This window comes from Fusarium keratoplasticum, chromosome 4 (genome assembly GCF_025433545.1).
Source record: "Fusarium keratoplasticum isolate Fu6.1 chromosome 4, whole genome shotgun sequence".
NCBI lineage: Eukaryota > Fungi > Ascomycota > Sordariomycetes > Hypocreales > Nectriaceae > Fusarium > Fusarium keratoplasticum.
Window position 1 is genome coordinate 3,473,520 of NC_070532.1, and position 16,542 is coordinate 3,490,061.

The following is a 16,542-nucleotide window of genomic DNA, read 5'->3' on the forward strand; positions in this document are numbered from 1 at the left end:
GAGCGATCCAGAGAAGCTGAAACTAGGATTTTCCCCCTTTCAGACAGGGGGTCACCGACTGAGCCACACTCTTGTCTGTGGCTTGGCTGCCTCGAGCTCGAGGCACGGGACGGACGAGACGAGGCTAATGGAGAAGAACTCCCGGTCGGCTTTGGTGTTGGCCATGTCCAAAGTCCTCAGTGGCTGAAGGGTATCCCCGAGAGATCAAGATTGGCCAATCTCTGTTTAAAGATTTGCTGCTGGACTCATCCGCCTGACCTAGACTGCGGAGTCGTTCTGTCGTACGAAGACAAGATGGAGTAGGTTGGTAGGCAGTCTTCGTATAGAGGTTGGGGCGCGTATTGTTAGTTGCCTGCTGCCTCTCCAAGACGAGAAACTAGACGCTGTCCCTGGTCTCGCCCTTTCACTCGAGTCCACGAGCTTCTCTAGGCGCCTTGATTCATCCAAACATGACTAGCATCCAGCTGGGAAGACTTGCCACAGCCGCTTTCAGACGATAGACGCCGCGAGGTGGCGCAACCAAAACGACCCAGCCACGAGGCCTCTCTCTGACAGACAGACAGAAAGACAGACAGACGGACAAGCTACAGCCAACCAAACAACCAACAGAACAGCTCCTCCTCTGGTCGGAACCGGCTCCTGCACCTGGCCTGGTCCCCAAACAAAAGCCACGCGAGCCTCGGGTGTCTGTGTTTCGATCATATTGAATGACACCTGCTCGCTGCCCGGCCAGCGACCCAGTGGCCACTCGGGAGCCAGTGCACCCGAGCGGCCACATGCTGGGGTTCTAATCTCAGCGGGTTTCGATCAGGGCAGTAATCTATAGCATCCATCCAATGTAATAGTTGGCGGCGGGCGGGCGGTGGAGGACGAGCCTCTCTTTCTGTGTCTCTGACCCTGACCCTGACCATGAACCTTGACCACTACCGCGCGAGCGAGAGCGACGGCGACAAGTCTCACCCAGAGCAGAGAACCCCCCCTTGCCCACCTGTGACTGTGACGCCAGACGCCCGAATCACCGAACATTTGGATGAGACGGGGTTACGGGGCGACGGCGGGCCGGGGTAGCAGGACGGACCTCTGGTCTTCTGGTTTTTCTTGGCTATGTGGACATGGCTTTACGGAGTGGCGCACCGCGCCGCGCGAGTCGAGACGATAATCGAGAGTGAAAGAGATCTGCTCCATACTCTGCTGTGTTCTGTAGTTACGGGGTTATGTGAAGAAGACCTGCTGCCCTACATGACTCGGATGGAGATGGCGAGGTTGGAAGAGTGAGCTGGAATCTTGCAAGTTTTGTCTTGTCTCGAGCTTTTGAATGGCTGGTGTTGTTGTTGTATGGTTGTTTCTTAGTTCCGTTGAGATCTCAGATAGCCTAACAGGACTAATTACCCCCATTATCCGCACCGGTTCTCTTGAATTATCCATCCATCGTCGCAGGATGGATGGATGAATTGCTCTCACTGGATGGATCACACAGTGCACAACGGTTGCTGCAAACAAGGAGGTACCCGTCCATGGCCCACTGGTGGTTTAAATTTAAACCCTCGACCTTGCACCCCCGCCCCTGGCCCTCCCCCCTGCAACCAACTCTCAAGTCCCAAATTTGGCCTGCGGGCCGTGATTGGCTCGCTGTAGACGCCTACCACGACCCGCTGCAGAGCGCTGGCGCTGGTGATGCGCGAGGAGGAGACGTCCGCTCTATATTTAGCCCCCCGGACGTGTTTCGTGCTTGCGTGCCCCCTCCAGTCACGAAGCGGCGGCGCCCAGAGACTGCAGAAGACCATGGCCGGGGCTAACCCGGAACGGGAAGCAGGGGCTGTGAGTGGTCCCTCGTAGCGCCTTGCTCGCTGCTTGCCCCATCGGGTCATCCTCTGAGATGATGGGATTCTGTGTCTGTCTGCTCGCTCTGTTCTCGACGGCTGCTCTCTGCTGTTGGTCGCTACAGCAGACATGCCCTGGTCTGGATGTTCGAGGAGTCTTTTTTCTTCTACGCGTAGCCTGCTATTGGACACCGCCTGCCCCCAAGTTGGAACCCTTGCCTGGTTTCGGCTTGCTGGTAACCGATCCACGGTTCCTCCGTAGGTAGGTCACCAGAATACCATACCCGCCCCCCAAGTCGTCTCACGTCCAGTCTCTTGTGTCTCTTCTGGCATAACCGCCATTGATGCATCCAGCCTCGCGCCTGTTGCAGCGTAGGGAGCGACGGAAACATCAGCAGCTTCAGACAGGCGCTGGGTTCGTCTCGCTGCCGCCGAAGGGGGCGCGTCCAGGCAAGACTGAGCCTCGGTGCAAGGGCTGGTCCGGCCTGGCCCTGGGATGGATGTTTTAGGTGCCGCCGTTGCTCTGTCGGCAGCGCTCGGTCGCCCTCTTACAGCGCCTCCACCAGCTCCAGCTGACGGGACCTGGACTGTTCCCAGGCCTGTAGAGGCCCTGTGCCTCCACTCGTGTGCCTTGCGCTGCCCAGTGTGAGGCCCAGTGCCCAGGCAGGGTACTTACAGTGCCAGTCGCCAAAAACCTGAACTTGCAGAGTCAAGTTGCATCCACCCCCCAGGCCCAGCGTCTGTTGGCAACCAAACTCAATCCAATCCAATCCCAGACGCGCTGCGCTCGCTTTCTTTTCACACTCCTCCTCTCCATCCATCTTACTCGCCGCTCCTCCTCTCATCCCTCACTCCCCGTCTCTTCACTTACTTCTCTCCTCACTTTGATCTTCGTTCAATCTTGTTCTCCTTCTCCCTTCGCTTCCCTTTCCCCTCCCCAGCCGCCTTGTATACCCTCACCTCACCTCACCTCGACGACGACTCGGTCTCCCTGGCAAAGGGAATAATGATCTTGCCATTGTAACAGCGCCACTTCCAGCCCTGCAGCCCGCTATCCTTCGCATGCTCTTCGCCGACACGCCGATTCTTTGTCTCACTTCTTCTCTGCTCTGGGCTCGTTCCTTATTCTCCCTGCTACACCCCAGGTTCGACCGACGATAGTTACTCCTTCGCCTGTTTCTATCGCCTCAATCCGTCGTCTTTTTCGCTCTCGGAGCACCTTTTCCTCCACTTATCGCAAGGCTCATTTCCCTCTCTTTTTTCCCGCCAAGAGCCCGAAAGGATTCTGGCTCTCGAACCGAGCACTGCCCACCACTCGCGCCCTCAGCGATAGGATCAGCTGCGCTATCCACATCGAACGACCGACCGTTTGCTCTCGATCGCACCTCGGCCGCGACACCACTCATTTATTTGCCCGGAACAATCTTTCTTTCTGCTGCTTTGTTTGAAAACTTGCGCACATAACTTCATAATATCTATCAACAACGACGCTGTCCCAGGTGGAAAATAGCGTGGTTATCCGAAACGCCCCGAGGAATTCCAGCCAACGCCCTCGTCAGCGACAAGAGCACACTTGGCTCTTTAACGCCCACATCGATTCACCACGCACACGACACACATACTTTTCAGACCGCAACGCGGAACGGAAGCAAAACAATGCCGTCCGTAACAGACCGGAGAGCCTACGAGGACCAAATACCACCTTTCATGACAGTGTTTGATCTGGATGCCGAGACCATGGCCGACCAAGACACTGTCACCCTCGTTGACCCTAAGTTTGTTGATCTGGAACCCAAGCGACCTGGCATGATGAGTGCCACCCAGCACGGCCTCCGGCCGAGTATGATTCCCGCGGATCCAACCCACAAGCACCATGACAGCACCTCAACTCAAACTTCAGAGTCGGCCGACTCTTCCCCCACAACAACGCTGTCCACAACCGACTCTTCGCCTCTCTCAGACCCGTCTCCGTCCTCGTCCCCCGATTCTCCGACAAACCTCATTCCCCTCAACAGCTTCCCTGCCACCAGCTTCGGCGCTCTTCCTGCTGCTAATCCCACCACACTGCTCAGCGAGCCCCCGCGGTTACAGCGACCCATGACTTCGCCCTCGCCGCGCCGGGCGCGCAACATGAAGGGTCTCTCGATCCAGCCCCCCTTTGCCAGCTCAACTGCGACGACGACCATTTCCTTGGTTTCGGAACCTTCCTCGCCATCATTCATCAAGCCCATGATCCCTGCGATGAGGCGGAAGCCGAGCCAATTGAGCCTAAAGACCAACACCTCCGACTTGATCAGCAGGACAACACTCGAGGTTCCCCCCTCGCCAGGTATGCCTATGCTGCAGCGCCGCGCTCTCAAGCACTCGTGCTCCTCACCTCATATGTCCTCTGGCCTCAAGTCGTCTACCTTTGGCCCACCCGGTGGCATGACCTTTCCCAAGGTTCTCGAGCGGAACGAGTCTGGCCTGTCCGAGGTTCTTCGACCTACAAAGTCGAGCATGAAGCCGTCGTTTGGCTCTGCAATCACGGAAGAGGATTCGCCAATTCGAACCCAAATGGCCAACCGAGACGATGATCCCTATCGCGACAATGAAAACAACGAGGACATGAAGACTCCAGGATATCCCGATGGTCCGATTGCCATTTATGGCGACAACGTCTACCTCTATTCTGAGCCTAATGCAGATGAGGCCTCACGGTTTGATGTAGTAATTAACTGCGCCCGAGAAGTCCGAAATCCCTTCGAGCTTCGCAAGTCTCTTCGGGACTCCCGATCGACTTTTGAGCACTTCCGTTACTCAACTCCTGACGGCGAAAGCCCTGTTCCCGATACTGCCATTTCGACAGCCAGCTTCGCCACTGCTTTCGAGTATCCCCCGGAAGAGGAATCTGCTGAGACGCCCACAACCCCCAAGGCAACTCACTTCAAGGAGCCCGAATACATCCACATTCCCTGGGATCACAACACCGACATCGCACCGGATCTGATGAGGCTGTGTGAGACTATTGAGGATCGTACCAGGGCTGGCTTGAAGGTGCTTGTTCACTGCCAGCAGGGCGCTAGCCGATCAGCCAGTCTTATTATTGCCTACGGTCTCTACCAGAAGCCCGAGCTCACCGTCAACGATGCTTACTATGCGGCCCAGAGCAAGAGCCAATGGATCAGCCCCAACATGAAGCTCATGTACTCGCTGCAGGATTTCCAGAAGGAGGTCTCTGGAAAGCGATCTGGACCAGCCGCTCATGGCCCTCGTACCGGCCGTGCTCCTACCAAGCACCGGCTAACTCTGTCAGCCGATGCTATTGATATTAGCCCCAAAACACCACAGACAGCGCCTCTGCCTACGCATGCTGAGGATGTGAAGGAAACCCAGTTCAGCCCGAGCCCGAACCGGCTCAGAGGGAACTCGACCCCCGGCCTACTTGCCGTTTCACCAGGCCCAGCTTCTGCACCACCTACCTGTACATGGATGGAAGAGGTTGAGCAGCAGACTTCGGAACAATTGGCGCCCTTCAAGCTTGAAGGTCTTCCCCAGCGGCCCAAGTCAGGACACGGCAGATCTCCACCAACCCTAGCCCCGCCGCCTACTCTGGCTCTGGCCCCGGCACCTAGTCTGGGCTCTGATATGATGCCACCACCCACTCCGGGATTCCCGTCTCAGTCAAGCTTCGGCTTCCAGAGCATGACATTCCCCAGGTTCAACTCAGCGCCTTCGATCAAGTCAGAGAGCACCAAGTACGACGATGCTCCTATCACAAGGACAATCACCCTGCCAGGGTCGTTCCCTGATGACGAGGCCCTTCTATCCCCACGAGTCGAGACGATGACCAACAACCCACTCCACGAGGTTGGCGAAGTTGCCGGCATGCGGTTTGTCGAGTGCCCACCAACCCCCAGCCAGAGTCTCTTTTCCCCTCGAGCGGGAATGTTCCCTCGGGACCCATTCTCGACATTCGGAAGCCCTGCAGTGGTAGTAGACCCCCGGAGCCCCCCAACAAGAGGCGAGGCACCTATTATCCGGTCAATCGACGATCTACTATGATCGACTTACTAGACCTTAACCCTTGTTGGAAGAACGGACGTCCGACTCGGAGTTAACAAGTTCCCCTTCAGGGGAACTCACAGTCCGCCTACTTTCGCTTATATCTCTTGTATTCGCCATATATCTCACCCTCACTATTCGACGACACAATCACGGCATTTTCAGGCGTTTTTGCAGGCAGGGGTGGACTGCTCCCTGCAACCACGGCCGGTCATTGTTGGACCGGACGCACGACGACACGCAAATATCTCACTCAAACAAGCAATCTTCTTTGTCAACGCCATCATCGATCGACTCATCAACCAGTCAATCAACCAATCAATCGCTACCTTCTGCAACCCCCCTACTTTCGTTTTTCAGCAAAGCACAGCGCAAGGCGTCGGACGGTTCCACCTCCATCGGTGTCGACATTGTCTTTCTGAATCAGAAGGAAGACGTTAGTGTAATATAGACAAAAGACTTGGGTGTCGTTTGTCACATTTGTTTCCTTTTTTAAAAAAAACTCGTTTCTTTGTTATCTTTGGTTTTGCTTTGTTGAGCTTGGACAACAAAAACGGAGTGGCGTATGGCTCAGGCTCAGGAAACCCTCCCTTTGACCCATGGAGGGCTCAAATACCCAGCTAGGGAGGGGGGGATGGAAACGTGACGATGGATGGGAAAGACGGGCTCTGCTATCTTGGGTTATAGCAGGGAGGGAGTTTTTGGAATTGAAGGATATCTTATCTAGTCGAAGCAGGTGGTTCGAGAAATCACATACCTAACTAGGTGAAATGACAAAAGATTCTCCAATGATCAAGTTGCGTATTCTGTGACCATGTTTCTGCTCTTGAACTCTTTTTAATCTTTTCTAATGTTTAGCATTTTATTTAATGTAATGCTGCCATAGAAGAGAGACTGCAAGTAGATCCATCTTTAGGTCTATGTATATATATCTTCCAACTCCAAAATCAGCTCCTCTGAGCCTCCCACAACTCTGACAACCTCTAGCGCCTTTGTAGTAGTAAATAAACAATGTAATGCACTGAATCCAACGCCTGATCTAGTTTTACGTTGTAAACGTCTCCTTCACTCTCAAAAACATGAACTCTGAAAAGCATGACAGAAACACGACACAATTAGAGATCCTTCTTGTTCCCGTTCTGCTGCGCCTTCTTGGCAGCCTCCTTGGCCATCTTCTCCTGCCGCGCGATGCTGGCCTCGACGCCGATGCCGCCGAAGACGAGGGCGACGCCGAGCCACTGCATCTGCGTCAGGCGATGGCCAAAGGCGAGAACAGACAGGATCATGGTGAACATCTTGCGGGTGACGGTAACGGTGACGAGGAGGACAGATGAAAAGGTAGAGAGGGTGTAGACTAGAATGACAGTGGTTAGCTGGGGCTTGCCATGGTTGTGAACAAGAAAACCTACAGATAAACACCTGGCCAACGGCGCCGCACACCGCGAAGCCGAGGACATCCCTCCACACGGCCGGGTATCGAGCCATAAAGTCCAAAGCGGCCTTGAGCTCGCCCGCGCTGCCGGCGACATCCATGCCGAGCCACTCACCGATGCCGGTGGCGACGAGCCATGGGCTGCCGATGAGGTATGCGCCGGTGACGAGTGAGCTCATGAGGTTGTTGGCGCACATCATCTGGGGGCCCGAGTAGGGGCGGAAGGTCTGGAAGATGTGGTCCTGGGTGCTGTTGGTCAAGCCGTCAAACAGCAGGTTGATACCCAGCAGGAGGAGACCCCAGGCGGTGCTCGCGTCGTCGGGCCGCACCGCCGACGCCTTCTTGCTCTTCTTGCCCGAGTGCAGAGTGAAGACGGCAACGCCGAGTGTCACGGTCGCGACAACGAGGTACTTGTACAGAGGATACCGCCGGCGGAAGACAGTGATGTGCAGGAACATGACGGGGAGCAGCTTGCAGCTCTTGGCGAGGAGGAAGGTGATGTAGTCGAGGTGCGCAAGAGAAGCGTATCCGAATGGGCTGGCGAGACTGCTCGTAATGGCGACGAGGGCGAGGGGAGCGAGAATGCGACGCGAGGGAATCACGGGAGGGATTGGGCTGTTGCGCGGTGTCGAGGCGTAGAGGTAGACGGCGCCCACGATGGCGGCGAAGACGGACTGGATGGTGTTGAGAAAGACGGGGAAGTGCCAGACCTCGGGGGCATCGGCCGGGCCGTACGGCGTCGTCGTGAGCTTCTCTTGGAGGTATGCCCATGTTAGGCTTGGAGGGTTAGTATCTCGATCAGTCGTCATGATGTCGCTGGCCATGACTTACAAGGATGCATAGATGCCCGCAACCGCCACGACAAGCTGGAAGACTCCCGCATTCTGCTCCAGCGGCACAACATCAGCCGCCTTCTTGACGGCGTGTCCATTGGAGCCCTTGTGCGCGCCATTCGTATCTTCCCAGGCGGCGGTCGTCTTGTTAAAGAACTCGGACGAAGCCTCGCGCTTCACGGCTGGCTGCTTTGAGCGCGCCATCCTGTTCGTCGCTTTGTAGTGAGTGGAGTCGAGATGCGATTCGGAGTGTCGCGAAAGCAGATATAGTCACAAAAAGATCAATGGTGCGAAGAAGAAAATGGCAATTGAATTTAAAGAGAGACAGAAAGAATAGAGTGAGTGAAAGGGAGTGGAGAAAAGTGTCGGGAGGTCATGTAGTTGCCATGATGAAACTTGACAGTTGGCTTCAATTGTCAAAAGCATGAGACACAACCTTGAGGTTGCAGGCTGAGCGCCCCACCCTAACGCCACAAGGACCCTTGTGGCGTTACCTCAGCCTCGTATCCATCCATTCTATTCACATCGAGATCGAGATGGCCAAGACTCAGCCACGACAAACAAAGAGACATATTTCAAATCACTCTCATCTCAAGCAATATCATGCTCATAAATTTAATTTTATTTCTTGGCTCTTCAACCTGACCTATATCGGCCCCCAGCTAATGATGCTTTTCCCAGATCCCGCCCTACATGCAAGGTGGAGAGAGGAGAGGCATCATGCGGGTGCGAGTTCACGAGGAACCAAAGTACACAATCAAGTGAGCCAGCGTGTGTGTGTGTGTGTGTGGATGGATGGAATATTGTGATGGGGGTATGTAATAGCGATGCGTGCGTGCGTGATTCGGGATTATTTGAGCGATAAGTCGGGAGGCGCAGGTCGCGTGACAATGTCGGAATCCGAGCGTGTAAGAGAGAGAAACAGTTGTGCGAGGTGAAAGGGAGGGGAAGGTGACGCCAAGATTGAGTGAGGTAGAGAGACTGAGGTGAGGAAAGGTAGAGGCCGTGATGTGCCCTTCTCGGCCCCCAAGGGTTTGCGCTGTCCCAATCATTACCGACTCTTTGATGGAGGTGTTGTGATTTTGTTTTTTGTATCATCAAGCCATAGCCATAGCCATGTCCATATCGGGTCCAAGCCCGACATCCATGCTTCGCCAGTCGTTAGAAGCACTGTGTCAGTGTCATGCCCATCCAGAGCCATGAAACCATAACTCCGAGGAGAAAAGCAGTCGTCCCGAGCATCCGGTTGAGAGAAACTTATACAGACGGTATGCCACATGAGATGCATATCGGTACATCGCGCCACAAAGAGGGTTGGTTAAGGAGGCGACGGGGTGACGAGTAGTCACAACCCGGCTGATTTTGCAATAATAATGAGAATGAGACCAATTAGGAAAAGGAAACGGAGTTGAAGATGGAGGGTTTTCTTTTTCGGCGGAGGGGAAAGAGTCGTGGAGAGGAGTCGGCCGTTCATGGTAATGTCGTCTGGTATCGTCCCCAAAGAATACACAAGCCTCGCGGCAAGTCAGATCTGGAAGTGTCCCAGGTCGCCTTGCCAGAACTGACCTCAGCAAGTCGCACGGAACACGCAAAGCAAAGCAAAGCAAAACTCAATGAGAATTTCAAGCGCCACGAGATGCCTACTCGGGCTCCTGGAGCTGGCTGCGGCGCATCTTCTCTGCCTCGAGGTTCTCGTACAGAAGGAACAGTGCCGACTCGTTGGCCTTGGCAGTGCCCATGATGGTGAACATGCGCTCGCCCGTCTCATCATGAGGCGCCTATACAAGTATCTGGGTTAGCTATGCTGCGACTAACTCCGTGGAGGAATCTGACTTGCCTTGGCGATGGAGATGCGAGCACCCGATGTCTTGCGGATCTCACTGATCTTGCTGCCGGCACGTCCAATGATGCAGCCAACCATGTCCGCAGGGATGCTGATGTTCTGCGTCTGGATCTCTTCGCCGTTCTCGTCATGGGTAGGCGGGCCTCGAATGGCTGCGTCAGAATCAGAGCGGCGATTATACGGCCTTGAGCTGCCGTTGCTAAAGTCGGCGCCATTACCTGTTCGCATGACGCGAGGGCTACCGTACTCGCTCCTGCCTGAGCCCTGGCTGTATCCCACTCCACTGCCAACACTTGTGCTGCTGGAGGGCTGAGTGCGAACAACAGGGTTGTAGAGGACGGTTCCGGTGCCTCGCTGCCAGTCATCAACCAGACACTTGCAGATTTCCCACACGGCACGCTGGATGCCCTCGGGAGTTCCTTGGACCTCAACTATCCGCTCGGTGGACTGGGGAAGCATCTCCTTCTGGGCGACCATGCGGACACCTGAAGCGTCCTGGATGTGCTTGATCTTGAGACCTTGCCTTCCAATGATGGTACCCATTTGGTTGTGGGAGATGAGAAGCTTGATGGCTAGAAGAGCAATGTTAGTGAGTGTCGGACCAAAACTGTTTAGTGTATCAGGAAAATTCCAACGTACGATGAGTGCCGTTGCTCTGAACAATGCCTCCCATACCCATGGCGGGGGCACCCTCGAGAAGAGCCCGGGCGACGATGGCATAGGCCCGAGAGATGGCGTCGCATCCACCAGTGATGGTCAGGACACGATCGTGAACGCCCTGTACGACCTTGCTGACACCGGCCTTGACACCAGTCTCGTCTCTCAGATCGGCGACATTCTTGCCACCTTTGCCGATAATGACACCAGCTTCCTTGGACGAGACAATGGCGCGAAGGGTGAGTTGGGCCTGAGCGTACTCCTCGTCCGTCTTAGGGGCGGGTTCACCATCGGGGCCGAGGCGCTCGTCCATTCTAAGCTGATCCATCTGGTCGATGATATCGCTGCCGTTGTTGGGGGGGAGGGTATCCTGAGGGGCCGACATTTTGGTGGAGGGTCGGAAAGCGGGAGGCGAAGATGGTTGTCGAAGTTTGGAATGAGCAAGGGAGCGGACAAACTAGAAAAATGTCCGAGGGAGTCTGTTCTATATGTTAGAGGGTTTCTTATTCAAACACAACTGGAAGAAAAAACGAGAGCTCCAACGCGCAAACCCGCGTGTCGGATGGTTGGCCCTCGCTGCACCGCACCGCACAATTAGAGTCATGAAATTCATGCGCGCCGGTACAAAGAAGCCAGCTCTGAAACGCGCCGGCGCAGTCAAGAGCCAACACAAGTAATGGGAACTATTCACTAACCTTGACGTCGACGCTGGGGGTGATGCGAGGACGCAGAAGGGTGCTGGAGAAGGCGGGGGCGGCGGGATGGGGATGGGTGGTGGTGCAGTGTATTTTTTTTCTGCGGTCGTGTACGCGAGGCGGGATAGCGGGGTCAAGGGTCGCGAGCGCTCCGATGAGAAAGCGGCGGCGGCGGATGGGCTATTGCACGGGAGGCGTGAAGGAAGAAAGGCCAACAACTGGAGAAGTGGAGGCGGAATAGACTGAAATGAGGAGGGGGACGAGGAGAGGAGAGGAGAAGGGTGAGAGAGATGGAGAGAGCAGAGAGAGGGAGAAGAGAGGTGGTGAAGGTGAAGTAAAGTGAGGTGAGAGGTGTGTGAGTGGGTGAAGGAGGAGGATAGAAGAAGAGGTGGAGGAGTTGATGGAACTTGGAAATGGGCCCAGGGCCAGAACCAGAGCCAGAGCCAAAGCCAGCACCAGAAGCAGAATCAGAGCCTGCCCGCCAGGCCAGGCCAGGCCATGCCCATCCACCTCATGGACGGGATCCATTGCCAGGGCCACAGAAAGCCCAGAGCAGAACTGCAGCAGCGGCAGCGGCAGCAAGTCTCTCCTTCCCCTCCATCCAATCCGGCTCCCCCACTCCACTCACTGAGGGAGGTGCTGCATGGCCCAGCGAGGGACAGGATGCTATGACCACCTGAGGTCATGGGCTGAATACTTGACGGTCTTGTACCTGTGATTCCAGCTCCCTCATTGTGTCAATACACAAGAGCGGAAGAGACACGACTACTGAGGGGGGATGTGTACCTGCTCATCGAGTACCGAAGCTGTAGCTTGTGCGCCTAGATCCATCCCATCCCACTTGCCGACATCCACACCCACGCCTCCTGCCCCAGCTCAAAAGTCACCTCTGCCATGTACTGTACTAGCTCTACATTGCCCCTCGTGGCGGGCATTTGTAGGAACCCGATTGTACATGAAGTGTCTGAGGTAACTCGTGCGACTCGTTTTGCGATAGGACATCTGGCCTCTTCATTCAATGGGCATCGAGGGCCGTCCTCAGCTCGCGATTGGAGCTAGGAGGGGGGCTGGGAGATGGGTGTAAGTGGAGGCTCATTTGTTGACTGATTGACGCTCCTGCCACTTGAGCCCAGGGAAGGAAAGACCAGAGAACTTCCCGGTGCTTGCTTGGCCATCATGGATGGAATGGAAGCCACCGTTGGAGACGGGAAGCCGCAACTGAAGGGGCCAGGCAAGGTACTGGCGAGCGGTAGTTGGGCCACCTGCCGTTCCATTTTTTAAGGCTACACGTGCCCTTCGAGATGCCTTCCACCAACCGAGGCCCATTCTCTCCCACTCTTCCATTCCACCTTATCTGGGAACATCAGAAATCCATGATACAATCCACCTCTCGGAAGTGAAGCATGGCATCTGGGTATCCTCCCCAGCCCGCGACACAGGTTTCGGATCAGACCCGGAAACCCGAACAATGTTTCGTGGCAGACGCTGGCCCTGCTGCCTCCCGCGACAGCCTCTTCCCTTCCACGCACAAGTACAAAGACAAAAAATTGCTTGGCATGTCCCGCTAATCCTGTTCGAGCATCAAGCGAGCATCCCAGGTTTCTGGCATCTCTGCCATTGGGCTTGTTTGACCAGGGAATGAATGGTCCAGAGGTGAATGAATGCCACGCCGTTCCCCACTCACCTGGCACCTGGCGTATGGGGTAAGAAATAAACGAGACAGAAGAAGGGCAAAGTACCTCCAAGTCTTTCTAAATACAGATATCCCGTGACGAATTCTATCATGTAGTGACAGAAACAATGGGATCATATATTTTGAATACTCTAAAAGCTTCTTATATACTATTCAACATTCTTTATCATTACTATGTAGCTATCCTTGGAGAAGGACATGATGCTTCCTTGTACAGGTGTCATATTCTTTCTTGACCCTAGTGCCTGGTCACTCGGAGTTTTCTTCCACACCCACTCGGCCCGGGGCCTGTCCTTACGGAGTGGGCCAGCCCTGAAGGAAACTTTCTCCCGGGACCACCATCGCAAGTGAGTTGACCGTCGCTGTGGTGGACAAGAGAGGAGGAGATGAATGAACCAAAGGGCGCATGGGCTCGCTAAATCTTTAACTCTTATCTATCCTGCGGTTAACTGTTCTCATGCTTATCAGCATCTCGTTAAGAGTGCGGGGATATATGTGGACGTTTAAGTAGGTAGCCTGGTTAGCTTGGCTTGAGAAGATAAAGCCCCCTCAGCCGCCTGTTCCCCTGGTAATTCCTGGCCTCTGGAGTACTACGTAGTAGGCCGTCGAGAGCTCCTGTTTCTACAATAACATGGAGCAACCATGACCGATATCAGATCATTCAAAGCAGCGTCAAGTCGAGGCCAATGACAGGCCCAAAGTCGACCTTGACGGGCTTATTGGTCTGGGTGATCCAGGGGTGTTTCGCGGGCAGCTTCCCCAACCTCCTCACAATGTTATTTCGGCGAACTCACTTGGATCAGCCGTCTTAGCGGGCAGGATAGCGCTGTATGCGCTCGAGCGGTTCGGCGAGCCAATGTGCAGACTTTTTCCAAGTTAAGCGTGAATCCTTTTTCCCCCTCCGCTTCCGGCTCGGCCGGTGCTCCCCCGGAGGAGTTCAGATGCCGTGCAACGGTCCGACCCCGCAATCCGTCCGTGCTCAAGCCCGTTGGCTCGTTTTGACGGCGACTGTTTTGACGGTGACCGTCGGGACATTTTGCTGGATTCAGCTCAACAATTTGATCGCATAAATTCAATATTGCTGCAGATCCCTTCCAGTGACGCTGATATTCTTTGGATTCCCCGTCACCTGGCTGCATCAATGGTCTCTCAGATTGGCTCCCGGATGGTTCCATCAGGTGGAGCAACGCTGCCGGAGGCCTGCATAAGTCACCATGGAGGCATGCAGCTTAACAGCACCCGTCACTCCTCGCCGAGCTCTGTCACCCTCTGCCGTGCGATGCTTGTGGCTAACGCCCTCACATATAGACAACTTTCCGCATCGCGTGAGTGCATATGTTTTCAATTGAATGCCTATCTTCTAGAAGCGGTGGGCCGTCAGGCCACTGACGTTGCAGTGAGGCCAAGACTGCGACTAATATCACGACGACTTTATATTGACATACATAGCTAGGTACTAGGCTCGGAGTATCTGGCCCCGACTCATCGCTGCCTCAGCTGCTGCTCATGTTCTATCCAGAAGTTCTTGCACGCCTTGTGTCCCCAGTGATCCACCCACCACTCCCCGAAGCTGTCCTCCACCTCAAAGTCCACCTTGGCCACCCGTTCTTCTCTCTTGAGACCGCAGATGATGCACGCCTTGGGGGCTGTCGGTACCATCTTGGCCGTTTGCACCGACATGCTCTCGCTAATCTCAGGGACCCTGAGTGCTGTTGAACCCTTGCCGGCCGCCTTGGCCGCCGCAACGGCAGACCGCAAACGGCCGACTTGCTGCCGCCACACGGCGACGACATCTGCGGCCTCGCGGTCTTCACGTGCTGACTGCGTCTTGTCAACTCCTGCAAGTTTCATGCCCTTGCTTCCTGCGGCCGAGATCGACATGCTTTTGGCCAAGATCTTGTCTCGGTGCCATCGCTGTTTGCGGCCCGCAATGACCCGGGCGGCTGTCATCGCTAGAAGGATATAACCCTGTAGAAACTCTCCAGCCTTTGGGTCTGATAGAATGCGCTGCTTAATCGACGCAGTTTGGCCCGATATGGGTTTGAATAGAGCATTGCCCGAGTTGAGGAGGTCGGGAAACACAGATAGGATAACTGATGGAGGCGGGACATTGATGGGTGGAGGAGCATCATCTGGAACATGACTCTGAGATGGCTGGACATTGTCGACAGCATCCCAGTCCCAGCTTTCGGCTGGTTTTGACGAGTCGGTCCCTACCTTTTGACTGTCAGCAGCTGGAAAGTCGTCCCAAGCTCCCCATCCTTCGTCATCTTCCTTGCTCTTGGCTGCGTTGGTGCCCACCGGGCTGTCCATAGATGGCCATGCCGTGACTGGCGATGGCTCCTTGGGCTTTTTCACTTGCTTGGGTTCCGTCGGAGTCGGCGTCTTGATGGCCAAATCAGGAAAAGGGTTGCGATCTTGAAAGGACGGAGACTTTGGCGCCTGCGGGTAGTTCGAAGCTGTGGCACCGAAAGCGAGGCCCCCGAGAAGCTGGCTGGGAGGCTGCTTCTTGGCTGGCTGCTTCGGCAGCTCTGGCTCATCCAATGAAAGGAGGTCCATCGATGGAAGAGTTGCTGCTGGCTTCGTAGGGGCCGTTGTAGGAACTACCTTTGGTAACGGCGCGGATGGAGGAGGGGGGGCCACAGTCTCAAACTCCCCAAACTCGTCGTCGTCGTCATCCTCATCCCCCTCGGCCACCTGAAGTTCAAAGTCCTCAGCATCAAAAAGAACACTAGGGTCGTTTGAGGCCGACGACTTTAGCATGGCCTTCATGCGTGGCTGTTGCGGCTCCTGATGGGCAGGCGCATGCTGCCACTGTTGTCGGAGCTGTGACTGAGGAGCGGGTTGCTGCACCTGGGCTGCGCCAGAAGTTTTCTGAGGAAGTGTGCCAATATCGACAAGGCTGTTGGACATGAGATCCAGTGTGGATGCCCTCACAACCCGAGTTGGGGGTTGCTGGACAGAAGGCGCTCGCTGTGCCAGAGCTGGACCAGGGCTTGGGTTGTGCCATGGTATTGAGGGTGAACTGGCTGGACCCGTAGCTGGTGAGCCCCAAGCCGGAATGGACACAGGCGTAGGATTTGGGGCCTGGAAAGGAGAAGGGTTCGCGGGTGAGGGCTGTGAAGGCTCGGCTACCTCGAAATCCCCCCATCCGTCATCATCGTCCTCAACCACTGCGGCCGGCTTGGACGGAGCTGGAGTACTTCCCCACGAGATTGGCGCAGCAGGCTGGGTCTGAAGTGAAGGCCAAGGCTGTGTGCTTATGGGAGAAGCATGGCTGGTGGTACCGAAGAAGTCAAACGGATCCTTGGCTCCAGTTTGTTGTGATTGCTGAGGTGGTGGTGGTGGTGGTTGTTGTTGCTGCACCTGGGCCTGAAAAGGAGTGGCCTGTTGGGCAGGAGGAGGCGTAGGGTTGCTTGAGAGGCTGTTGAACTCAGCGAAGAGATCGGCAGACATGGTGGCTCATCCGATGAAGCATCCTTCCCGAGCTCGCGGTCACGAGGCGGGTATAGAAGTGGATGAGAG

The 16,542-nt window shown here is 55.4% G+C and overlaps 4 protein-coding genes across 4 annotated transcripts; 1 reads left to right on the top strand and 3 right to left on the bottom strand.

Moving 5' to 3' along the window:
• Positions 1-3,476: 3,476 nt before the first annotated feature.
• Positions 3,477-5,864, top strand: NCS57_00612400 (uncharacterized protein; the record flags this gene model as incomplete). The annotated part of the gene is made up of 1 exon (XM_053056022.1): positions 3,477-5,864. One exon carries the CDS (start codon positions 3,477-3,479, stop codon positions 5,862-5,864), a length of 2,388 nt encoding a protein of 795 aa, XP_052914977.1.
• A 1,115-nt stretch (positions 5,865-6,979) lies between these two features.
• NCS57_00612500 (uncharacterized protein) lies at positions 6,980-8,333 on the bottom strand (the record flags this gene model as incomplete). Its single annotated transcript, XM_053056023.1, has 3 exons — positions 6,980-7,218; positions 7,274-8,073; positions 8,128-8,333. 3 exons carry the CDS (start codon positions 8,331-8,333, stop codon positions 6,980-6,982), a joined length of 1,245 nt encoding a protein of 414 aa, XP_052914978.1.
• A 1,436-nt stretch (positions 8,334-9,769) lies between these two features.
• Positions 9,770-11,014, bottom strand: NCS57_00612600 (uncharacterized protein; the record flags this gene model as incomplete). Its single annotated transcript, XM_053056024.1, has 3 exons — positions 9,770-9,907; positions 9,967-10,544; positions 10,612-11,014. 3 exons carry the CDS (start codon positions 11,012-11,014, stop codon positions 9,770-9,772), a joined length of 1,119 nt encoding a protein of 372 aa, XP_052914979.1.
• A 3,485-nt stretch (positions 11,015-14,499) lies between these two features.
• NCS57_00612700 (uncharacterized protein) lies at positions 14,500-16,473 on the bottom strand (the record flags this gene model as incomplete). The annotated part of the gene is made up of 1 exon (XM_053056025.1): positions 14,500-16,473. One exon carries the CDS (start codon positions 16,471-16,473, stop codon positions 14,500-14,502), a length of 1,974 nt encoding a protein of 657 aa, XP_052914980.1.
• Positions 16,474-16,542: the final 69 nt, after the last annotated feature.